This window comes from Rhea americana, unplaced genomic scaffold (genome assembly GCF_003343005.1).
Source record: "Rhea americana isolate MKP2758 unplaced genomic scaffold, rheAme1 scaffold_262, whole genome shotgun sequence".
Classification (NCBI taxonomy): domain Eukaryota; kingdom Metazoa; phylum Chordata; class Aves; order Rheiformes; family Rheidae; genus Rhea; species Rhea americana.
The window spans coordinates 621,659-647,032 of record NW_028186382.1 but is presented as its reverse complement, the minus strand read 5'-3'; the positions used below and the strand labels follow the sequence as shown (position 1 = coordinate 647,032).

The window sequence follows — 25,374 nt, the reverse complement described above, 5'->3', positions numbered from 1 at the left end:
CCCACACACCTATTTCAGTGCCAGCCTTTTTTGCTGTAATTCAAGAGCCCATGAGTATACAAATTTCTTTCTCTCTTCCAGAGAAACACTGTCTGCAGTGAAGCCTGTCTGCAGTTTTCTCTGCGGATCCTCCGAAGCTAGTTCATCCCCTGAGCGATGACTGTCATGATCCTGCTGCTATGGGGTCCAGTTATGGGCATCAGTTTTTTTGAGAAAGCAAAGATGACTGAGTTTCATGCTGTGTTGCACTACGCTGATTGCAGCATCCCCAGACGCTGCAGATTTGTAATAATGCTTTATTTCTCTTTTCCTTGATCTCTCCAGAGTGCCAGCTCATCTGAAGCTGGCACCAACAGGACCCATAATTATGAGTATCAGACAGAGCTGCTCAAAGACAATGCCAGCTCCCTGTTCAGTCAAAGAAGATGTCTCTGCACATATATGGCATGTGTCGGGGGCACATTGTGAGTTAATGTCAAGGCTTCACTGTGAAGATGCTTTCACTTGAGAAGAGGCCCCCAGGTCATCTTCTGTGCATATCTGTAGTTAGGGCTTTCGGATACCTTTCTCAAAAGGTTATTTTCTTGCATGGAAGACATGCCGTACTCTGCACAGAACCTGCTATATCATCTGATGCAGTTTCATCCCCTCCCACTGAGGCTCTCAGCCATTCTTGCCCATCCTCCCAGGGTCCACCAGGAGGACCCTGGATATGCACAGCCACCTTGTTGATACCACAGTGCAAGCCCACCAAACGTCAAGATGCTATTGGGATTCTTAGGGCTGCCAATGATATATCATATCTCCTGCTGTCCTCTCATTAGCTCCATTGACCACTTCATGCAATATCACCAAGATATCTGTCCATGGGGGATTCACTCCAGGGTAAGAGCTGCAATATCACATGGCACTGGAGACACCTTTCTTTGTGGTGTCAGACTCCTTTTTCTGAACCCCATAGTCCTCACTGACTCCTCCACACCTCTGCTCTAGTCCTCTGGAGAGGTAGAAATGCAGGGGGAGACAAGAAAAAGGGCTGCCTCTCAGTGTCACAGTCTGAGAAGGTAACATTCCCAGCTATGGTAAGGGGTAACAGGGTGTGAGAAGGAAGAGACGCACTGGGGACAGATGACAAAGACAGATATCAGGGATGTCAGATGACCTGGCAACATCAACACCAAACAGTCTTAGCATGGTATGTTCCCAATCGTGCAATTCCCATGGTGTCCCTGTATTGCCCTCACCCTCCACAGTAATCAGGTTCACACAGTACAAGTAGCTGGATCATTCCTGTCCATAATGGAAATCAAAAATAATTTCTATTAAGGGCAAGTCTTTGCCCAGGGCTTGCTGCCTTAAGAGACTGACTCTACAAGCCCAGAAAATTTCACATATTGCTGACTTGGAAGCACACTCCAGTGTTACTATTTCTGTACTGAGACCAGCATGGAGACCAGAGGTGAGACTGCTTGAAAAGTTTAGATCAAGAGTTAGACAGGTTATTTGCAGATATTTTAAAAGAGGCCATTTGAAATGCTTGGATGCTGGCATGAACAAATASAGCAAAGAGCCCAATAGAAAACCAAAGTAGAAGACCTGTTTCCAGCTTTAGGTCTTAGGGCAAATCCAATACAAAATTGTTCTTTAAAAACATTTTTATTCAAGTCCGAAGTCTCCAGAAGTTTAATGAGCTGCTTCTTTGCCTTACAGAATATTGGCAAAAAGATGTCATGTCAACAGTTCATTGCAAACTTGGATGGGCTGAATGATGGGAAGGACTTTGCAAAGGATTTGCTGAAGGTAATATGATATAAATAGACAATTGCTTGCTGTTACTATTACTGTCTACTACCCAATTGTGCTGGGACAGTAAATGCCCTTGAATCAGCATTTTCCCATGCACAGTTCTTCCACTGGAAGAATTTTAACCCATACTGATAGCTTGTGCCAACTTGCACATCAAAGTGAGTCACCAGAGGTCTGTTTCCTTTCTATCTGTTATCCAGACTGATGGCATATCTGTCCTCAGAACATATTAGACTATCTCCCTCCATAGTGGTAGTTTTATGACCCATGAGACAATGCACAGAGCAATGCACTCAAAATAAATATGGCCACATGGCACTAATACTGTTGTCTACATTCACTTCATATAATTAGATGGAACACTACAGTACAACTATTTCAGTACCATGGAAGGTTGATCAGACACCCCAAATCAGCATTTTCTCCCTTCACATGGTTTAACACTACCAGCATTGTCCATATGGAATGTGGTTGAAACGACCAGGACCACATCAGAAGTGTCACAGTGTGTTTGAGACAACCCACACTGACAGGCCTCATCCTACCCCAGCCCCAGCCATGGCCAGGGCCACCTGCACATTCTGCTTTCCCAGTCATTAACTCAGTCTTTCCCAGTGCCCAAGGGAAGTCATTTGAATTTTGTACAGGAGGAGTCAGAAAAGCTGTGCTCCAAAGCTATTAATTCTGTTCCTGCTTTCCTGGGCAGCATTTGAACCTCCGCTACCCCTTTACCCCAGTCAAGACACTGAAGATGTCATAGCATACCCCAAACTCTGCTATCATCTTTAGGCAGGCAAGAATTCACTTAGAACTAGACCCAGCACCCAGAATTAGGCACAAACATCTTAACCAGACTCCTGAGCAAGGCTGACTGCCATACACTGCTGATAACAGTCCAATCCCTAGCACAGCACATAGGCAAAAAAAGGGCCAAGTAGGGGTAGCAGCTGTCCTGCTTTCTGGCAATTACTACCCTAGGACAATTCAGCAAGGAAGGCATCCAAAGACAGAGACAGTGTATTGAGGAGATGGTCTCCACAACCCAGGAGTGTCTTCAGTAAGAGACAGCTAATACCATCTTCTTGTTTCAGACACTGTATAACTCCATCAAGAATGAGAAGCTGGAGTGGGCTATGTAAGTATACATTTTAAGCATTTGAGAGATAGTATGTCTTTCAAAGTAGTTGACAGGTCTTCGATCATGTTTTTAGATCAAGAAGCATACAGAACGTTCGGTTTCAAGCCCTTGAAGGCCCTCCTGTAGGCAAGCTGGATTTATTTACAACTCAAACACAATAGTAGTGAGGAGAGGCTGGTGGCAGTCTGTGGGTGCTAGAACTTTAGGCATGATCTAAAGGAAGGGAATGGCCTCTTTATTTCCTGTTACACCCCAGAAGTGCTAGCCCCTCTCCAAATCATTCCAGAACATGATCTTTGCTTGAGGAACTCAAGATCTGGGATTATTTTGGTCACTGAGACCTTCCTTCTCTTCCACTTGAAGCCACAATCCTATCCATTCTTTCTGGAAGTAAACTCACAGAATCCCTGAGGCTGGAAGGGACCTCTGGACATCTCCAGTCCAGGACACTCAGAATGGGGTCAGTGCTGAATTCAGAGGCGAGTGCTTATGGCTGTGTTCAGCTGAGTCTTGAAAGCCTCCAAGGATAGAGATTCTGTAGCCTTTCTGGGTCTGCACGTCAATGCTTAATTTCCTCAGTGACATTTTTTTTATTGTATCCAATAAAAACCTCTTTTGCCTTAGCTTACACCCCTTGTCTCTCATCCTCCTGACATACACCACAGTAAAGAGCGTGGTTCTGACTTCTTAGTAAACTCCTCACAGGTATTAGAAGGCTGCAGTGAGGTCCCCTGAAGCCATCTATACTGTAGGCTGAACAAGCCCATTTCCCTCAGCTTCTCCTCACAGGGCAAGTGCCCCAGTGAGGCCATCCTCAGGGCCATCCTGGCCATCCAGAGGGCCTCTGCTGGACTCCCCAATTTTTCAAATTCTTTCCTGTACTGGGGAAACTGGTTGCAGTATCTTCATACAGTCTAACAGGTGCAGAGTAGAGGTCACTTCCTTCAACCTCCTGGCTGTGCTTTTGTTCAGACAGCCCGGGATGCTGTTGGCCTTCTTTGCTGCCAGGACATATCACTAGCTCATGTTCAGCTTGTTGTTCATTGGGAACCCCAGGGCCTTTTTCCACAGAGCTACTCCCTCTGCAGAGTACTCTATCCTACTGCAATACTTGTACTGCATTTGTCCTTGCTGAATTTAATGAGGTTTCTCTTGGCCATTCCCTCCAACCTGTCAGAATCCCTCTAAATGTTGGCCCTGCCCTCCTGGATGTCGACTGCACTTCCCAGTTTGATATTATCCACGAACTTGATGAGGTGCACTCTGTTTTCTCTTCTAAGTCACTGATAAAGATCTTAGACGAGATAAATCTGTTCCCCTTCAGCTGTATACAGGCACCTTTCTCATCTCCAGCTACCCTGAAACAACATGGTGACAGTTCTKAGAACAGCTAGCGTGATTACTCCATGACGATTTCACAAACAGTTGCACTGCATCTGCCTCAGCCCTTCTTCTCTTTCTGTATTAAAAACTATCTGTCTCCAGTGTACGTCAGGATCCCTTGACAAAAAAGTGCTGTGTGTTCCCTAGCCCACTGCCTTACATGCAGCTCTCCCTGCATGCACTCCTCTGCCTTAGGGAAGCCTGTAACAGACCTGGGACCTTCAGGTTACAGCATGAACACCTCTTTAAGTTAGCCTCAATTGTCTCTGGAGGATCGTGAGACTGAATAACACCTCTTGGCCTGTTAGCTCCACTGTTTGCTGTAAACCTTATGTTATCCTGGCCAGAAATGTATCTGGAAATGGTTTGATCCTACCTCCTCCTTCAGCTACTTGTCAGGCTTTCCAGACATAAGGAGAGTCTCCAGCATCAGCTGTGTCCCAGTGGCAGAAATGCTTGCTGTGGGCTAGTGGTTCCTTCAGGAGGGGCCAGGGGCTGTGGTGACGCAGCCAAACTGTAGCATTGGAAAGGCTGTGATTTTTGAGTGTGTCATGTGGTATTGGTATTATTGGTATTATCACTTTAAAAATGATCCTACATTAAATCCTTAAGAAAGAGAGGCACCAATAACAGCTTTGTAATGGAAATGCAGCCCTGAAGATGTCCAGCCCTGCCAGACCATGGCAGCCTGGGTGAGCCAGCCACATGTAGCGTAGCATACTGTGGTACATCAGTCACGAGAGGGAGCTCTCTAGCTCTACAAAAGGTGCCTGGTGGGACAATTTACATAACAGGAGTTCAGCAAAAGTGCAGCTTTCATTGGTTGCAGGCAGTGGTTATACAACTTCTGCAAGCACACAGCTCTGGTGAGGGGAGCACATGCTCCCTTACATGGGCCTGTCTGGGGAACAGCATCCCCCACAGGGAGCAGCTGTGGCAGACTGAAACAGTCTCATCCTACTCAGCAGCATTAGCCCTTCATCTGCCACCCCTCCACACTGCCCTCTTCTTTCTGTTCACCGTCTTGTTCACCCCAGGTATCAGTCTGGGACCTGTCTTGCTGCAGCATGTCTTGCTTTATTGCAGGCAAGCCAGTTATAATGTGAGAAACCTTTCACCTTCTCTGCAGCAAGACAGATGATCCCTGGCACAGGCTACCTGGTTTTCTTCAGAGACATGGCATTGAGTCATAGCCTTGCGTGGATCAGCAAGACACTCTTCTGCCTGCTTGCCTCTGCCTTCGCTCCGTGGCCACCCCTCTGCTTGGCCTTCAAGGAAGATACCCTGTCCACAAAGCCCAGATGGACAGGCAGGACCACAATCCCAGCACCAGGCACCTCTCTAACACAAACCAGACAACTGATCCCCCACTAACTCACCAGTCAAGTGTGGCATCTATACTCTGCCCAAGCCCTAGGATTCCTATTGGAGCCAAGAGCACATAAACCAAACTTATGTTTGTAGAGGTTCCTGTTACTCTGACCAGTCTCCTTGCTGCAGATGGGAAAGTGTGGTATTTTACTGCTTACATCTCAGGAAGTGATTAGTCCCCAGCTCAGCGCTCAGCTGAGAGTTGGCCCCAGTCTGGTCTGCAACCTAAGGTGCCCAGTCATGCCCTTTAGACACCAGCTAGGAACAGATGGGGCAGAAATTCCTTGTTTGCTTTACCTTCACAATGTCCTAGAGACACTGGGGAAGTACTTCCCATACAAGTTCTTATTTCTATGTGCCAAATAGTTTTTACTTCAGAAAGGAAGAGGAACCTAACTGCTCAGCCCTTGCTGTCCAGAGTCTACAACCAGGACATCTGTGAGGAGAAGCAGTTTCTGGAAATGACCAGCAATCTTTACTCTCTGCTGCAGAAATAGGGGTCAAATGCAWAACCTGCTCAGGATTTTCAGGATCAGGTGGCCCATCTTCTTAATGTCTGCAGAGCTTTTGTGCCTCAGAGATGTGGAAAAAATTGCTAAAGCTCCTTCAGTATCTAGTAGGCCACAGAAGCTGCCTCAGGAGAGGTGACACCCCTTTGATACCTGGTGTCTAGCAAAAGACCTCCTCTTGACTCCTGTTGGTGAGGCATATAGTTGGGGACTCTGTGAAATGCTCATTGTTCTAACAATGTCTAGTCTGCAGATTACTGGTGTTCAGATAGGTGCCCATCCCTTGTCTATTTTGAGTAATATCAGTGGAACCATTGAGACTGTTGCATGCCGTCTATGCTCCTTCAAGCTGTGTCCGGATCACCACCAGTGGTATGCCCTGTATGTTACAGTCCCTGGGTCTCCCTGCCTTTTCTTTCTCTGACTGGTCTTATAATAAGCAACTTTCTCAAAATCAGGTGTAGATTATGCCCACTGTAACCCATCCCATGTATCCTCCACTCAATCTCTTCTCTGACTTTATTTCCAAGTGATGAGGACGAGTTGAGGAAATCACTCTCGGAGCTGGTAGACGACAAATTTGGAGCCAGTGCAAAGAAAGTGACAAGGATTGTTGACAGCAGCAACCCCTTCCTGGACATCCCCCAAGCACTGAATGCAGTCACCTACAAGCACGGTGTCCTCACGCGCAAAACTCATGCAGACATGGACGGGAAGAGAAGTATGTGTTAATGAGATAGGGGGAGATGTGCCCTAGGCAGTACAAAGAATCTACCCCTAACCTCCCCCCTGGCTGTCCCTCTGGTACAGCATTTCCTCATCCCATCCCCGAGAATACAAGAGAGAGCCCCCAATACATGAGCACCAGCTCAGAGGGAAAAGTGGGTATTTTGAGGCATTTGCAGATTTGAATGTTTTCAGGAGACCTCCGTCTTCCCTTGTCACTGCCAAGGAACCTGAAAGTGTCTACTATTCCACATGTTGCTGACATAGACCCTACCTTCTGTCATGGGCATAAGCCTGAATTCCACACTCTGAGCAGCTGAGCAAGGCTGGTTCCACAGCTGTCATCCACCCCACCCCGACCTTAAGGCAGACTGGTCTTAGAAGCTTTGGCCTTATCTATATTCTGTTATATGCAGAGCACTGAGCAACAGGATACCTCATAATTTTGCAGTCAGCATGTGGGATCACAGGAAAGGTAACGGGAAATGTGTTTGGAAGCTGTTTGCTAGTGAGCAGTGATTAGGGAATCACTAATCACTTGGATATCAACTATCTCCATGGATAACTATTATTGCTAACAAATATGGATGGCCCAGTCACTGTAGTGAATTACAAGGTCTTGCAAGAAGGTTACCACCAAAGGCCCCCCTTGCTTCCAGCACTTTCTTAATAACACACTCCTGGAGGACTAGCTCTCTTGTGATGGTGTAGATGGCTCTCCTCACCTCCCACTCCTTCCCAGCTTCTAGCAAACTTTCTTTCCCTGAGTTCACCAAGACAGCTAGAGGTAAGGCTCCATCCCTAGTGGAACATAAGTTGCCTTAGTCAAGGTATGTCTGCCTCACCCATCTGAACTAGAGAAGCTCAGGGAATGTCACTGCTCCTCAAGCATTAAAACCAAGGAACATGAACCTGGGTTTGGAGAAGCAGAGACTTACAGCAGGTGTTCACTGGTACCCCTATACCTTCTCATCTCTAGTTTTGACCTCCTTGTGTTCTCACTGTGAGTTTGCATATCCCAGCTGAGGTCTCTCTAACGGGCACTTCTCTGAAGACAGGCTGCTTATAAGCAGCAGCTTGGAGGTGTAAGAGGTCTGACATCAGTGGATGTCTGTGGTGGGTCAGAAAGAGGGTTGGTCTTGCCAGAAATGCAAAGGTCAAGCCGCTCTGGCAGAAGCAGACATGTATAATTGGATGTTCTTCCTTTTTTAGCTCCCCGAGGAAGAAGAGGTTGGAAGAAATTTTATGCTGTACTTAAAGGGACCATCCTTTATTTACAAAAGGTAATCATAGTGGACTGAACCATTTGCTAATTTGTGCTGTCTCCAAAGCAGTCATGTTCCCCTAGGCAGGAATACCATAGGTGCAAGTACAGATGATAGGTGTAGATGTCCTAATGCATACATGGACATCTACAGAGATCCTCCTGAAACCTATACACAGAACTGGAGGATGCTGTCATATTCTCTGATGATGTTCATGCTAAAGGTGCTTTTCACAGTTTCACAAGAGGGTCATACAGGAAGAAATATGAAAGAAGGAACATATAAGCAAGATTTCTGCAGAAGAGTCCCAGCAGGTAGGAGGAGGATTACTGAGCAGATGATATGGAATAGATGATGCAGGATATTGGTGAGCCTTGCAATAGGAATCTGAGGGGGGCAGAGCAGAAGACTGATCTTGTCCTGCCTGTTGTTTTATTTGCTGGCATAAACCTGAGCMTAAGTATCTCCACTGAACACGGTAAGGACTTCTCCATGCTTAAATTTTATACGTCTCCTTCAGGACCTTGCTGAGCTGGGTTCTCCATGAGCTGCTAAATGGAGCTTTCTGCCTTTTTGTACCTCTGTTCCATAGAGCTTCATCCAGCTCCCCAGGTCTATAACCATCTCTAGTCAACACAAAATAAATTGCAAACCTTCACAGGGAGCAAAGTCACCAAAGAAGAACCTCCATTCATCTCTCTGCCTTTGAAGATTCTTGAATGCTAGGAGGATTTCCATGGTAGTATTTTTGTGGGGAACATCTGAGAAGCCTGGATGGGACCTCACTTTAATGTCAGTAAGTGCCAGCTAAGGGTGCCTGTTTATCATGCAGTCACATAACCCACTGAACTAGGTCTGAACTAGTTAGTAAAACATGCTGTGCACTAAGCCATTGAACTCACCTTGCTGAAACAGCACTCCCTGTGGATAGATGTTTCAGTGAGTTGCAGAATTATCTCCAAAGCAATGAAAGTAAACAAAGAGTGGATTTATATAAGAAAGGCACAAAGATCCTCAGGGCAGCACGAAATTATGACTCAGAGCTCATAGCACACCCCAATGATCCTTGTGTTTTGCCAGATACTATGGCACATGTCACAAGGCCAACAAAAGTCTGGCAGTAGCTGATTGTAAATTACTGTATGGGTTGCTCTTAGCCAAATGGGTTTTTTTTACAGCCTTGTGAAAAGGGCTACAGGGACTTCTTCTGCAGCTAAGGGAAGCTGCAGTGTACAGGAGAGCCCAGCCTGCTAAATGGCACTGATGCAGATTTTACACTCCAGTCTCTTGTCTTGTTGCAATTTCCATGCAGCATCCAGTGAAGAGGTCCTCATGCTGACTGCAGGATGAAACATGAGGATTTAACTAACACAGAGCTACTCTCAACATTTAGTTTTGTTGAACAGTTTTGCTATGGAAAAAATGCAGTTTCATCAAAAGCACAGGAACTAATTGAATTTAAAKGAATTTTTTAACAAGGACCTTTAGGGGCAGGGGCCTTGAGGTGAGGTTGTTGAGGGTGAATGTATTTGGAAACAAATACACTCTCAGGAGAGGATTCTTCCTATGCTGGTCTAAAATCCAGTTTACTCAGGATTTTTCTTAGTGCTTGGATAGTATTAGAAGGAGCCATGAAGCAAATGCTGAGTATCATTCCTGCTGATAAGAGGAGTGGTTTGGTTTTCTTCATTCTGCAAGGCCAGTAGCAGTGACCTTACAGACTGGTATTTAAGACAGGTTGTTATTTTAATACTAGAAGATTATAGTTCCAAAAGAGTGAGGGGATGGACTTTACAGAGACACATGGTTGTTAGGAGAACAATGCTTTTATCAAGCTTGGCCTTGAGGGGCTAATCATTAAGAGGCTGAGGACTTATTTTATGGAAGAGAACTGAAGAATCAAAACACCTATATTTTGGCTAGGTGTATGAGGGTGTATGATAAATACCAACCATGACTGACATGTAATTAGAGGGAGGGACCAGAATTGCCTAGGGTGCCCCAACAAAGTAATATAAGGAAAAACAACAATAAAGTTAACTTGAATATTTGGGCAAAGGGTTAAAACAGGTTTCTTAATCATGAGCTGCTATTTCACTATATATGGCCCCTTTCAAAGGACTCCCTGTGCTGACCTAGACTGGCAGGCCTAGGGTCCACTAAGTTCATGGAAGAAAGACAAGACCACTAAGCCGAAGTCTTTGTGCTGCCATTTCATAGAATTTAACTATTCATAGAATCAGTAAGGTTGGAAGAGACCTCTGGAGATCATCTAGTCCAMCCACCCTGCTCAAGCAGGGTCACCTGCATCCAGGCGGGCTTTGAATATCTCCAAAGAAGGAGACTCCACAACCTCTCTGGCCAACCTCTTCCAGTGCTCCRTCACTCTCACAGTGAAGAAATCCCCCCTCACGTTCACGTGGAACTTCCTGTGGTTGAGTTTCTGCCCATTGCCTCTTGTCCTGTCACATGGGACAACTGAAAAGAATTTGTCCCCCTCCTCTTGACACCCTCCCGTCAGGTACTTGTAGACATTGGTAAGATCCCCCCTCAGTGTTCTCCTCTCCAGGCTGAACAGGCCCAGCTCTCACAGCCATTCCTCGTAGGGCAGGTGCTCCAGCCCTCTGATCATCCTCATAGCTCTAAGCTGGACTCTCTCCAGTAGACATGGGCTCCATGTCTCTCTTGTACTGGGGAGCCCAAAACTGGATGCAGTACTCGAGATGAGGCCTCCCCAGGGCTGAGTAGAGGGGCAGGATCACTTCCCTTGACCTGCTGGCAACACTTTCTAATGCACCCCAGAAGACCATTGGCCTTCCTGGCCACAAGGGCACATAGCTGGCTCCTGGTCAACTTGTCATCCACCAGCACTCCCAGGTCCTTTTCTGCAGAGCTGCTCTTCGGAATATCAGCCCCCAGCTTGTACTGGTGCCTAGGGTTATTTTTCCCTAGGTGCAGGACCCTGCACTTGCCCTTGTGGAACCTCATGAGATTCCTCTCTGCCCAGCTCTCCAGCCGGTCCACATCTCTCTGAATGGCAGCACAGGCCTCTGGTGTATCAGTCACTCCTCCCAGCTTGGTATTGTCAACAAACTTTGCCAGCASATCAAGGGAGGTGATCCTGCCCCTCTACTCAGCCCTGGTGAGTCCTCATCTCAAGTACTGTGTCCAGTTCTGGGCACCCCACTACAAAAGGGACATGGAGCTACTGGAGAGAGTCCAGCTTAGGGCTACGAAGATGATCAGAGGGCTGGAGCATCTGCCCTATGAGGAATGGCTGTGAGAGCTGGGCCTGTTCAGCCTGGAGAGGAGAACACTGAGGGGGGATCTTACCAATGTCTACAAGTACCTGACGGGAGGGTGTCAAGAGGAGGGGGACAAATTCTTTTCAGTTGTCCCATGTGACAGGACAAGAGGCAATGGGCAGAAACTCAACCACAGGAAGTTCCACGTGAACGTGAGGGGGRATTTCTTCACTGTGAGAGTGACGGAGCACTGGAAGAGGTTGGCCAGAGAGGTTGTGGAGTCTCCTTCTTTGGAGATATTCAAAGCCCGTCTGGATGCAAGCCTGTCTAACATGCTGCAGGTGACCCTGCTTGAGCAGAGTGGTTGGACTAGATGATCTCCAGAGGTCTCTTCCAACCTTACTGATTCTATGATTCTATGAAACGTGCTGAGGAGGCACTCTGTCCCTTCATCCAGGTCACTGATGAAAATGTTGAACAAGATCGGACCCAGTACTGAGCCCTGGGGGACTCCACTAGCCACAGGCCTCCTACTGGATGCCACACCACTTATGATGACCCTCTGAGCTCTGCCTTTCAGCCAGTTCTCAATCCACCTCACTGTCCATTTGTCTAACCCACACTTCCTGAGCTTATCTAGGAGGATGTTATGGGAGACAATGTCAAAAGCCTTGCTGAWGTCAAGGTACACAACGTCCACTGCTCTCCCTTATCTACCCAGCCAGTCATTCCATCATAGAAGGCTGTCAGATTGGTTAAGCAGGATTTCCCCGTGGTGAATCCATGCTGGCTACTCCTGATCACCTTCTTTTCCTCCATATGCCTGGAGATGACATCCAGAATGAGCTGTTGCATCCTCTTTCCAGGGATGGAGGTGAGGCTGACTGGCCTATAGTTGCCTGGGTCCTCCTTCTTGCCCTTCTTGAAGACTGGGGTGACACTGGCTTTCTTCCAGTCCTCAGGCACCTCTCCAGTTCTCCAGGACTTCTCAAAGATGATGCAGAGCGGCCTGTCAACAACAGCCGCCAGCTCCCTCAGTACCCGTGGGTGCATCCCATCTGGGCCCATGGATTTGTGGATGTCAAACTTGCCCAGAAGATCTCTAATCCTATCCTTCTCAACCAAAGGAAAGTCTTCCCTTCTCTGGACTTTCTCCCTCACGTCCAGGCTGTAGCCTTGGATTCCTGAGGGCTGCCCTTAGCAGTGAAGGCTGAAGCAAAGAAGGCATTCAGTAATTCTGCCTTCTCTGTAGCCTTTGTCACCAGGGCCCCCGCCGCATTCASTAGTGGGCCCACATTTTCCCTAGTCCTTCTCTTGCTACTGATGTATTTGAAGAAGCCCTTCCTGTTGTCCTTAACATCGCTTGCCAGACTCAATTCCAACTGGGCCTTAGCCTTCCTCACTGCATCTTTACATGCTCTGACTGCATTCCTGTAATTCTCCCAAGTAGCCTGTCTCCTCTTCCACATCCTTCTTTCTTCTTCTGYCTGAATTTGGCCAAGAGCTCCTTGCTCACCCATGCAGGTCTCCAGCCCCCTTTGCTGCACTTCTTTCTCCTTGGGATGCACTGCTCTTGAGCTTGGAGGAAGTGATGTTTGAATATCAGCCAGCTCTCCTGGACCCCCCCCTTCCTTCTCGGGCCTTAACCCATGAGATTTCCAAACGTTCTCAGCACCACAACAGAGAGTTGATAAAAATTATCCCACTCACTTGATCCTTAGTGCAATTTATTGCTGATGGGGTGGTTTGCAGAGCAAAATAATTGTACAACAAAGGAGGGAAAACCTGTGCCAGCCTTCCAAGCTCTCAGCACAAGATGCTTGCAGATAAATGTAAGATAGAGCCTGGCTTGGGCAGAAGTCACTGGTAAAGGACTGTCTGTCGTGAAGACAGAGAAGAAAATACCTGCTATCAGACTAACCTGATGCCAGGGAGCACAAGTTCAGTCTGTTCCAGGTTTTCTATCAGCCCAAACCAAGGACCTTGAATTGAAGATTATCAGAAGACTGTGGAGACCAGCCTTGGTGGATTAAGTGGAGTAGAAATGGCAGGGGGGCTGTCTCGGGAGATAAGCAAAAGAAAAGGAGGAGTAGATAGATACAGAGGTTAATATAAGATGGGTAGATGAGTGGGGGTAGCTGGGTGGCTGGATAGATGGCAGTCTTTTAAAAGCAATCCAGGCAGCAGCAATAAACCTGCTGATGTAGAGATGTTACATGTCACTGACTTGCCAGTGTTAATTGCTGGATTAGCATGTTCTAGCATAGTCTGCTGAAGCAATTGCTTGATCCCTTAAAGGGATGCACCAAAGTCTTGAGGGCGAAATGCAGGCTTAGGAGCAGGGCACACCTCTTCTGTACTCTAATCCATGCCGGGTCACTGACTCACTCCATTGCCTTTGGTCATTTACTTCACCTCTATAAAATGGGGATAATAACCCTTAATCACCACAGATGATAGAGGGATATTGAGAGGAGAGATGAATGGCTATAAAGAATGAGGCGCTCTTATATGGAAGGACTGAAAAGGGGGCGGGTCTGAGCATTTCCCTTAGCATCTGACCCTGCAGCCCAGACTCATGGAGGAGTTTCCAGCTCTGCCCTGAGCCGTGGGTACTGTCCCATGCAGGCAAGCCATTATCACAGTAATGCTGCTCACAGTACCAAGTTCATGGCCAGACTGAAGACAACCTTATTAAACAGTTAGCCTGGTTTCTCTGAACTGAAAAAGAGGAGCATTCTTCACAAGCTGAAACATGAGAAAACTCTGTAGCTCCCTTACCATTTTCATATCACTGCTTGGGGCTGGCTCTGAGAAGGAGGCAGTAGAATCAGTGCACTGGACTCTTTCATTCCATCCAGATGCCTTTAGTAGGCAGGCAGACATAAGAGAGACCTTTTCTTGAAAACAAGCTGTAAACTGGGACGGTCATCTTAGCTGTGTATCTCCCACCCTCCACACACAGGGGTGGGCAGTAAGAGAGAGCTGGGTTCAGAAGAGTGAACCAAAGATGCCATGGAAAACTGCCATAGCTAGCAGAAAGTAAGCCCAGGAAAGGGGTTGGTCATGCATATTTAAACAGGGTCTTTCTGCAGGCAGAAGCTGCATATGAACTGGGAGTCTGTCTACACAGTCAATATTAAAAGTAAATTAAATGAATTTGGAGAGAATCTGAAACAAACCCCTGCACAGGGGCTCAGTTCCCRCAGAAAGCATCTCCAAAATATACCCTGAAAATTGGTGAACCCCACCATCCTCCACCCAGAAAAGCAAGTCAAAAATAAATTCTTTCCATTTGAGAGCTGGGGGCCTTGAAACCTGTGCTGATTTAATTGAAATGGAATGGCAGATCAGACCTTGACCATTTCACAGTGGCACATGTAAGCAAAGCAGGACACAGAAGACAAGACATTCGGCAACCCTGTGATATCAGATTAACAGCATCTGTAGATGAAGCGAAATTCGAAATAGCGGGATAACACTGTGTTTAAAAAAGATGAGGGTAAAATTAGAAATACTTTAGCATGGAATAATCATTGCATGAAGTTCCTTCAAAAGTGGCAGGAGACTGCTTAGGTTTTAATATAAAAGGTTTTCTTTGAGCTTTAAACCAGAACTACTTCAATGAAAGTATCTGTTTTACTATTATGTTTTTGAATATGCCTCTTCCACAACAACAAGCACTTAAGCTTGTGCTTAAGCTTACATCAAAGTTCAGAATAAGAGGCAAAACTTAGAAAAGCTAGCTGGGGCTTCAAAGAAGAACTGACAAAGTTTGTGGAAAGGCAATGGGATTATTCTCCCAGGGAAGGCTAAGTGCTAGTGCAAGTACTGTGCACAGTAAGAACTCCAGTTATCTATGACTGGCACCTAACAGGCCTGGAAGGTGGTCTATGGAGGGTGCCTGTTCAGGATCTCCCAGCAGTGGCAGCAGTACATATCATCATGGCTTTTGCAATGTTTGTGTCAGTATGAGCTTCCTGTAAGACCTGACCAATGCAGAAGTGAGCATCCAGCACCATGCATTCCTGCAAATGCATCATTTCCACTGGTGAGGAAGCACAAAGCAGAGAGGACCTGCTTGACTCAAACTCATACTGATACACAGGCCCAATGTTAGAAAAATAAAATTTGATCTTTCCTTAGGCCTACATAAGTGCACATGAGCATGTAATCAGTAGAAGCAATAAATGAAGATGCCTATCAAGGTGAAGATCTCCATTAGTTGAAACAATGTGCAGCCATGACAGTTTCTCCTTGTCATCTCCCACTAAGCCTCATTATTCTCACTATATTTTCAGAAAGTTTTTTGTGAAATAAGAGATCATGGGCTTCCCAATCAATGTTATTCATATCCAAATAGTTTCAACTTTGGAAAAAACATTCAGCATTGGAAGTCTCTTCAGTATACTAGGCTTGAGCAGCAATGTTTCCCTCAAGCAACTGTTTGCCACCAAGTGGAATAGCATATTAGGCCCTCATAAACCAAAGCATTTTTTTTTCTTTGTTGAAAGGCAATTAGCCCATCTTTCTGACTACTGACAGAATCCTTTTGACTTCTGCAGTCAACACTGGCATCTGTAGACGTTTGGCTATGGCTTGAATTTCAGAGGAGCTCCAAGCCAAGCAGCCATGCAGGGGTGCACTGGGGAAAGGCTGTTTATACCATCCCACAGTGCAACCCATCTGATCATCACCTTATGAGCAAGGTGCCCACACCACCCATTTTTTGCCATGCAGGACTTTTCTTTGCAGTTCATCCTTAAGAAGGCATCAGTCACTGCATGAGTGAGGGCTCAATACCAAACATTTCTTTGCCTTGTGCCCTGCAGCATTTCTTTGAAGCCAAACAGCCCGTGTTTTCATACTGCAGATGCTATGGCAGCCCCTCTTCAGATTGGGATGACTACCTCAGAAAAGAAAGGAATAAAAAACTTTGGACGCCTTTTTCTCATCAGGAGCAAGGATCTGTGCCAGCCACTTTCATGTACTGCATGGTGGTGGTCCCAGTTGTTCTGTAGAGCCCCTGCAGCAGATGGAAGACCTTTCTGGCCTTGCAACAGAATGGCCTTACTGACTAGAATTACCAACTAGGAAACTGGCACAGCTTTTCCCTTGAGGCCTGGATTTGTGACACCAAGACATTGGAAAGAAACATCTTTTTTGCAAGACTATAGAAGAGACTCAGCTCTAGCTTGAAACCTGAAGAAGGGTTAGGATGAATAGATCACCAGTGTGAGGGGAGAGCTGCTCCTGTGTTGAGAGTCAGGGACAGTCAAAGAAGGCAAGGCAACTAAGACTGAACTAGTCTTCTAGGTTCATAATCAGCAGGGCAAGACAGGCTCTTGCAAGGATAGCCTACCATGAAATAGGCCATAACATGGTCATTTCACAACAGCTCAAGCTGCCATTAGACAGTGTAGTTACCCAAAAAGGCAATTCTGCTCTCCACTCCCACAACATAGCTGTGCAGTCCCAATATGGCCCTTTCCCTTGCACCAGCCAACTCATCCAGGCAGTGGCCTGGAGGAGGGGAGCTGGTGCAGTTTATAACCAACCATAGGTGGGCACTTGGCAGGATTGGAGAGAAAGCAATTTGTTTTAGCTAGGACCAGGTTTCCATCCATTCATCCATCTCACCACCCAGCTGGACCAGCCATTTAGCTGGAAAGCGAACAGTGCGAGAGGCTGGCTTAAAGTGGCCAGGAGCTCAGTCAATTTGAAAGCAAAAGATAAACATGGGATTGATGGAATTCCTATTTTTCCTAAGAAGTGCTGTGTTCAGACAATCCTATTAGTCTGATATTTGAGATTTTCTATCTGTTTATGAAATATATAAATATGTAGTTATTGTTACATTCCTTGCTTGTGTGAAATGCTCTTGCAGTGAGGAAAGTGCTACAGAGCATCAAGGAAGCAGGAATAAAGGCAATGCTGCTACAATCTGCAAATGACTCTCTAATGAATTACATGAGAGACCATGCCAAAGGGTCAAAACCACTAAAGAGAGACTAAGTATGATTTGACTAGGCCATGCTCAGCTTGACAACTATCCCACCAGCCACACATCTGAATGGAGAGGTGCACTAGGCTCCAGAAATGTGTATGTTCCAGGGCTTCCAAAGGTAGTGCAAGTCCCTGAGCCTTAGGTCCTCTAGCATGTAAATCAGTGTAGCCCCACAGCAGGCTCTAGCTGATACCTGCTGACAACCAGGAGTTGCACCTCAGTGTGAGTTCTGTGGCTGTGGGTAAAGCTCTGCAGAAACTTAGCCCTGTCTTGTGTCTTCCCTCAAAGCTCCAGGCATGTGCTGTGTTAGAGGTAACTATTGATAATTGCTTTTATAACTTTCATCTCCTTCTTTACATCTTCCCAGTGATCTTAATAATGGGGGAGGATGCCAGATGTTAATTATTATCATTGTCAGGTCCTAGCATTTACTGTACAAAGTAGTGCTTTTCCTGGTCTTAGTACTCTGTGATTACAGCACAGAGAAAAAGGCATATTTGTTAAAGTAATCCACAAATGTTAGTGTTGTCATTATCCAATTAATGTTCCTTCTTCACAGGATGAATATAAACCTGACAAAGACCTCTCTGAAGTGGATCTAAAGAATGCTATTCGTGTTCACCACGCCTTAGCCACGAAAGCCTCTGACTACAGCAAAAAATCGAATGTGCTGAAGCTGAAGACAGCTGACTGGAGAGTGTTTCTATTCCAGGCCCCGTAAGTACCAGCAGTTCCTCACCAGGAGATTTCCCTCCAAACCTGAAATGGCAAGCCAACTTCCATTCAGTGCTGGATATTCTTTTGATCAAATCAACATGCACATTAAAGGAGAACCCTGGAAAGAAAAAGAATTATGGGGAAGAAGATGCTAAGCAGAAGGAGGGCTGAGGGTGAGGTCTGTCGGACTGGTTCCTCTGCAAGGAATTTGGTCATGGGGCTCATGGTTTATAGCTCAGGTGAGCAGAGATTACTTATGGGATGGCAATCAGACTTTTGACAGTGCTGTGTGTCAGTCCTTTCTGGTTTGTCAGCAAAGCTTGTTGAGCAAGTGAGGATGAGATGTGAAGGGTTGAGAAGGGAGGTATCTTCCCCTTCTCCCTCACTCAGACATTAGCGCCAAAAATGCTGCAGTGATCCAGAGCCCCCCATCTCATCCCCTTGAAGCTATATCCAGCTTGACTACACAGTCCATCAGGCATAATCCCACAGGCTTCAGTTGTATTTTACTAGTAAAGGACTGAGGGAAAGCTGATGAAGCAGAATGTTTCCAGAACTTGTCTGTGGGTTACATCACAAGAGAGGGTTTCCAGGGCTGGACAGGAAAACACAGTTTTCAGACATGCTATGGAATACCCACAGTCCCTCAAAAACAGCGCAGGAATATACAGACACACTTGCACTGAACTGTAAGACTGTTTTGAACTGTGCTTGAAGTTTTACCAGTTGAAAGTTATATCCCAGCACTAACTCTTTGTGAGACAGCTATCTGGAGTGAACATTTCCAAAGTCTCTCCCTGCTTGTTCTGTGCAGACACTTTGAGCTACTGTAATAAGCCAGCCCAAATCATACCACCATACTACCAAGTATGGTCCTGGGGTCCCCAGTGTGGATGTGTCCTGACACTCTCCTCTTACTAGCTTCTGTTCTCAATCTGTGGGCATTGAAATAAGAAGCTGACAGTTCACCTTGTCAGCAAGTGATAGGGAAAACTACATTAAGGTCATTAAAGAAGTCTTCCAATCCTGACTGTATCTTTTTCCTCAGGCCARTGCAGAGGAAAGTTGTTCTGCTAACAAGTGCCACGTAATTGAGCTGCCTTCTATTCAATGTTTTCTTTGTCACCTCCTAAGATGCTTGACACTGTAAGTTAGGGTAGGGTATTAATATCAGGCTAAATCTTAACATCTAGACTCATACAGTGAAAATCGAGTTGAAACCTAGTGGGAGCATTTCCTGAACAGATCTGATTAAGGACCCTGGGCTGTGTCCCGCAAACATCTGAGGGATCCATGTGCTTCATAGGACTTTTGTTGTGGGGCTCCAGATCTCCAAAGAGTCATATGTCCTTTGCATTTGCCACCATGTTACCTCTTCTCAACTTCTCATAGAATGCAAAGTTGATGAGAAAGTGGAACTGTCAGGACTTCACATAGGCTGACAACAGTCCTGAAGTCATTAAGGCACTGTAGAGGAGCCAATTAGGCAGTATTTTGCTCTGTTTACAACCAAGGGTAGCACAGAAATGGCTTTGAAGCAAAGCTGCTTATGGCCCTCCTGCGAGCAGACAGCTTCAGGGCTTTCCTTAGCTGGCTGGGCTTGGGTCAGGAGCACTAACAGAAATTCAGCTTCTCTTCTGCCTTCCTCTGTAACAGAAGTAAGGAAGAAATGCTCTCCTGGATCTTACGAATCAACCTCGTTGCTGCCATTTTCTCTGCCCCGGCCTTCCCAGCTGCAATCTGCTCCATGAAGAAGTTCTGCCGCCCACTCCTTCCTTCATCCATGACGAAACTGTGCCAGGTAATGTGTGAGAGAAGGGGTGATGGTGGAGGTACCTGGTGCCTAGCCAGCCCTTCAGCATATAGCTCTAAGTGAACCCATCTGTGGTTTCTCTCAGCACCTGCCTGCCTGACATATCTAAGCACTCAGGGGTACACACACACCTATCTTCAGGGCAGGAAGGATGTAGTGGGCAACTTGGACAGAGCACAGCAAATCCCATCTCTGGACAATATTTACTCTGCAATGAAGGTAAAACACTCCTGTGCACACTTTTGCCTTAATGGCTGTTGATTCTGGACTGTTTATTGCTTATTGCCCATCACATCCTAGCACCTCTCCATTGTTGAGATTGAAWTGACTGGTGCTGCTGAGCCCAAGAGCTTGCTACAGCCTTGATTTAGTTCGTAGCAGGACACTCAGAGAAGGCACCCTGTTATTTCTGAAGCTGAGAAGCTACAGAGAAGAGGGAGTCTGAGTCCTACTCACTTGGGAAGGCTGTTTGGAAGCAGTGGGGCACAGTACACTACAGCACAGCTGCCTAAGGCTCAATTAACCAACAGTGATGGGCAGCTGCCATCCAAAGAGAAGCTTTCATTTTTACTACCCAGGGAATGTAAAACATGCCTTAGCACCTCCAAAAAGCACTGGGCCTTAACAGAGCGGAAAGGAGAGGATAGCCTGAAATGATCAGAGCTTCTTATCTGTATATGATCTATCATACCTGTATTGGATACAACATCCAACATGTGGGTGGATGCTGACTTTCTTAGAGCACAGACTTGGAGGGTGCTTTTTTCTCTAAAAAGAGCAGGATACTCAGCTCTGGGGACACAGACAGTTCTGTCTGGGTATTAAAGGACACAGTGCATTTCATATTTGTGATGCTAAAGAGGCCCAAGATGCTAAAAAGTGAAATCTACTCCTGACACTTGTGATGGATGGGTTTTGATCTTCCTCAAATACCTATCTTTCTACTGCTCCTTATCAGATGAATTTGCAAATGTGCTGCACACCTTTGGTTCCCACACATGGTACACAGCCCATTCCAGTAGCTAAGCTTATGTCCTTGCAGAGTCGGATTTCACACTGATTGGCAGGCAGTGCACTTATGTGTTATATCTTTGTACATTTTAATACCTGATCTGCTTCTCTCTGCAGGAGGAACAGCTAAGATCCCATGAAAATAAAATGAAGCAGATTGCAGATGAATTAGCAGAGCATAAATTACATCCTGTAGAAAAGAGCCTCAAGTCAAAAGAGGCTGAGGAGTATAGGCTGAAAGAGCATTACCTAATATTTGAGGTAAAGGAACTTTCATCTTTTCTGTAATAAATGATACCCTGGCTGATAAGAGAGAGAACTGATAAGTCTGGAGCGGATACTGTGTGTCCGGGAAAGCATGAAAGGGGAGAAATGAAAGAGAGCTTACAGGCTCGATGGGTGTCATAGGGCAGCAGCAAGTTTCACTGTTTTGCATTTAGGCTAAAAAAAGATATAACAGACATTGCACCCCCTCTGTGATTTCTAATGTGAGGAGAGGAAAACTGATGAGAGAAGTAAAATCTTCCTCAAGTCCCAAGTAAGAAGATGTTTCAGTTGTTGGCAAGCATCAGTCTTTTCAGCAACATTAATAAAAATCTGAGGGAAATCCCGAGAGAACTATTCTTGTTTTGGCAAAACTATTTCTGTAAATAAAAGCCAAAGACCATGTTATTTCTGATTACAGACTCTTTGAGGATGCATGTAGCTAATTKTAAAAGCTCTGCAAAATCTAAATAATATTCTTTGTGAGAGAAATAGGCCATTTTGCTCCAGAAGGAGCTGAGCACAAGGTGGGATACCTGCCATAGAGGAGTCAGTGAGAAGAGCCTACTAGGGGCCTATAGTCCTGCTCTCAGCCAGAGGTTGGATTATTGCCAGGCTGGCCATGGCTTTTCTGGCCAAGTCTTGGAAATCTATAGTGATGGAGATCTCCTACCTCCAAGGTGCTGCATCACAATGCTGCACCACCCTCTTGGGGAAAGGTTTTCTTGTAAAGCCCAACCTGTATCTTCCAAGCCACAATTGATGGCCTACTGTCTCTGTGCCAACCCTTCAAATATTTGTTGGTTGTTGTTACAGCCCCTTTGCCTCCTATTTGCCAAATATCTTATTTAGGATACCTGCAACGGAGAAGTCTCCATTTGAGCTAGTTCTCTAGACTCCATTTTTAGTCAGGGAGTAGAAATTGGCACTACCAGAGTGCAATTCACCTCACCTGTCTTTTGAGGGGTTCTCTGGAAATGCCTGTGTTGACAAAGAAGGGAGAATTAGATCTCCCTTTGAGATTTAGGGAAAGGATTGGGTATTACAGAAGCCCATAAAAACATAACCCCCCTAACCTTGGAGTAAAGGTGCCAGGCAGAGTGGAAATGCCTCCTTTTTGTGCTATGTTCTGTGAGGAACAATGGAGGCACATTTTAACAGTAACAGTGATTCACTGAATGAGTACAACAGCAAGCAGAAGTATTCAAATCAAAGGAAGGGAACATTCCTCTCTGAAAATTACTTTGCTCACTAGGAACTTCTTTGTGATGTTCCTAACCAGGCAGGAAGGAAGATGGAGACTCTGAATTGCTCCAGGAAGGAGCAAATCTGTTGGCCTGCTTTTGCCTCTAAAGCCTGCCTTTCACAGTTGGAGTGAGAGTTGAGACCTATAAGAGAAACTAGAGTCTTGCACAACCTTCCACTTTYGCCCTTGGGTTGATTGGTCTTGTCAGACTGTCCCATAGGTCAGGCATTGTGCTGTAATTAAACTGTACTTACTGGCTCTCATTAGTGTGATCCTGACAATATAGCATGTGTTTTCCTCAGTAGCAGTCTCTGCTTTCCGTGCATGCCCTATTCTGTCCCTGTTCCCAGGTTCTCTGCTCTGTTCCCTGTTCCCCTGCAGAAGAGCCGCTATGAGACATACATCAACCTGCTGTGCATGAAGATAAAAGTTGGGACAGATGACCTGGAGAAAATTGAAACCAACTTCTTCAAAGTGGAAGCTGATGATATTGCTTTGCGGAAGACACATTCAAGCCCTTCATTGAGTCAAGGGCATATGTCCATCAGTTGCAAGGCAGAGAAGGACAGTATAGAGCAGAACACTTAACAAGGAACGCACACAGAAGAGTGAATGAACCAGCAATGCTTTGCGCTCCTGGACTAGATCGATGAGCACAATTTTACCTAGGAATTTATATGAACAAAGCTGTAGACATACATGACACAGTGACTGCTCTAGTGAAAGAAGTCAAAGAAGCTTTAGTTGACACTCCTTGGCAACGTTCTGGCATTTCAGCATCATAGACGCTCCACCTTTTCTTCATCCTTAACAGCACCTGTGGCTTTTCTTTCCCTCCTACTGCTAGCTGCACAATAAAGGGATATGATTATTCTCCAAAGGCCAGGTTGCTCTTTTCTCCAGTAGCCCTTTCTTTCTCAGTCCTTCCCTCCTTCCTTCTCTCCTTGGAGTCTCTACTGGTTCACATCGGCAGTTTCTGGCAATGCAGAAAACTCAACCAATTCTCATGTTCAAAGGTTCAGCCCTCACCTCTCTGGTGAGAAAACAGGGTCTGTGGCACCACAAACACTCTCCAAGAAGGGCACAGAGCAGCAGAGCATGTTCTTGCCATGAGAAGAGCACCGTTTGACACATGGCAAGACAGATTCCATGAGCTAGTCACTAATCGAGTGAGAAGCGTCTTCAGCATGGGCACACGAGAACATGATCCGCCCACGGCAGTGGAGGCCTGAGGTGCCCTCTATCGCCTTTTCCTTTTTTTTATATATATATACACACACATATAAATATATATAAATAGATATAGATATATAAGGAAACTTTAACGTGGGTTTTAAACCTCAATGTGCAAGCAACGGTAAACTTCCTGGGGAAGATATTAGGGACCATGGAGGGTCTGACCAGCCTATTAGGATATTTTCAAAAATGCAGTAGCCTACCTAGCTTTCTTTCTTTCTTTCTTCATTTTTTTTTCTTTTTTTTTGTACCCAAAAGGAAATCCCGTCTGGCTTTGCTATGAAACATTGCTCTCCTGTTCCTGCTGAATCAGACAAACTGACCATCTTGCTGCTTATTTAGGATCCATGACTTCTGCCACTTTGGGTTCGATGCACAATTGGAGATATGCTTCAGATTCAACCTTTTCTATGTGTGCAGGAGTGATTCTAACTGTCCATCAATGTTGTACTTCCTCCTTTTTGCAATTCACATAGTATACTCTTTTAAATGGGGAATTGTGTTTCTGTTCCTTTCTGTTGTCTGTGATCCAATGATTTACTGTTGTACTAGAAATGATTCTACTACATTTCAATGCCATGACTGTCCTTCTGCACTTTATTATTTATTTCACTATTTGGTTTGGTTCTTGGGTTGCTTTTCTTTCTCCTAGGTACATTCACAGTAATCAAGTTCCAGTTTTAAGGGATCTTGTAGCTGCTAATTACGCTGTCATTTGCTGTTTATATTTTTGCAGCATTTTTTAAACAAACAAAAAAAATTTTCTTTGGACTGTAAACATTTGAGAGCCTATAGACTACTGTTTTCCATGATGGTTCATGCCACTAAAAACCTTCACCCAACTTTGCCACCTCTTCTTTTGATCTCTCTGTTTCTTTGTACAGTTTGATAGTTTATTTGAAATGATGCACTAAGAATCATGTGAAAAGAATAACAATAAAGCTGAATCTGTTGGTAAAGAGAATTGGTCTGAAATACATTTCCACCAAGGCCTGTTGGCTGGAGTGGTCATGGATTTTACAGCATAGGTAGTTATGCTCAAACTGGTCTCCAACAGCTCCTGTTGAGTGAAAACCAGACCCCTACTGACAACACCAGAAAACTCTCATTGCCTTTCCATGATTGGGGTGCCAGCCCGCACATCCTCCTGGGCACTGGGACTGCTAGCCTGTGTATGCTTAGGACAGATGGCTCTCTGAGCAGATGCAGACAAATTGGCTGCTTTGGGAATGTATTCAGGTAACTCATTCTTTCATCCAGCAAATTCCAGTCCTACCTTTCCACCCGCAGCCTAGAGGTCTATGAGATGAGGAAGATATCAACATCTGCACTGGTTGGAAGTGTCCTAGAAACTGTTCCCAAAAGAGCCTTGGCTACATTAGATGTTGCACCTACTTACTGGGTGCTTTGTCGTGGCAAGTGCTGTACAGATACTGCTTGCACTGAAGACCTCTCAGATGCTGCTACTCACAGGAAACATCTGGTAGCTAAAGATACCCTGACCCAAACAGTGAAGCCTAGGGGAAAGTCAGGCCTGACTTGCTCTCTGAAGTCTGAAGGTAATAATATCTCATATGTCAGCCTATTCCTTTTTCCATCCGCTCCAAGCAGGCAGCCACGTCTCCAATGTGTTTGAA

At 45.6% G+C, this 25,374-nt stretch overlaps 1 protein-coding gene across 1 annotated transcript in view; it reads left to right on the top strand.

Annotated features, from left to right (window-relative positions):
* The window catches only part of PSD2 (pleckstrin and Sec7 domain containing 2), a 57,810-nt gene extending 33,109 nt beyond the window's left edge, over positions 1-24,701 (top strand). The window contains exons 7-14 of the mRNA XM_085307729.1: positions 1,711-1,800; positions 2,898-2,941; positions 6,738-6,928; positions 8,146-8,216; positions 18,010-18,167; positions 19,824-19,968; positions 21,109-21,252; positions 22,883-24,701. Of these exons, the coding sequence (XP_085163855.1) occupies positions 1,711-1,800; positions 2,898-2,941; positions 6,738-6,928; positions 8,146-8,216; positions 18,010-18,167; positions 19,824-19,968; positions 21,109-21,252; positions 22,883-23,089 (1,050 nt within the window). The 3' untranslated portion in view covers positions 23,090-24,701. The remainder of the gene's footprint in view (positions 1-1,710; positions 1,801-2,897; positions 2,942-6,737; positions 6,929-8,145; positions 8,217-18,009; positions 18,168-19,823; positions 19,969-21,108; positions 21,253-22,882) is intronic.
* Positions 24,702-25,374: the final 673 nt, after the last annotated feature.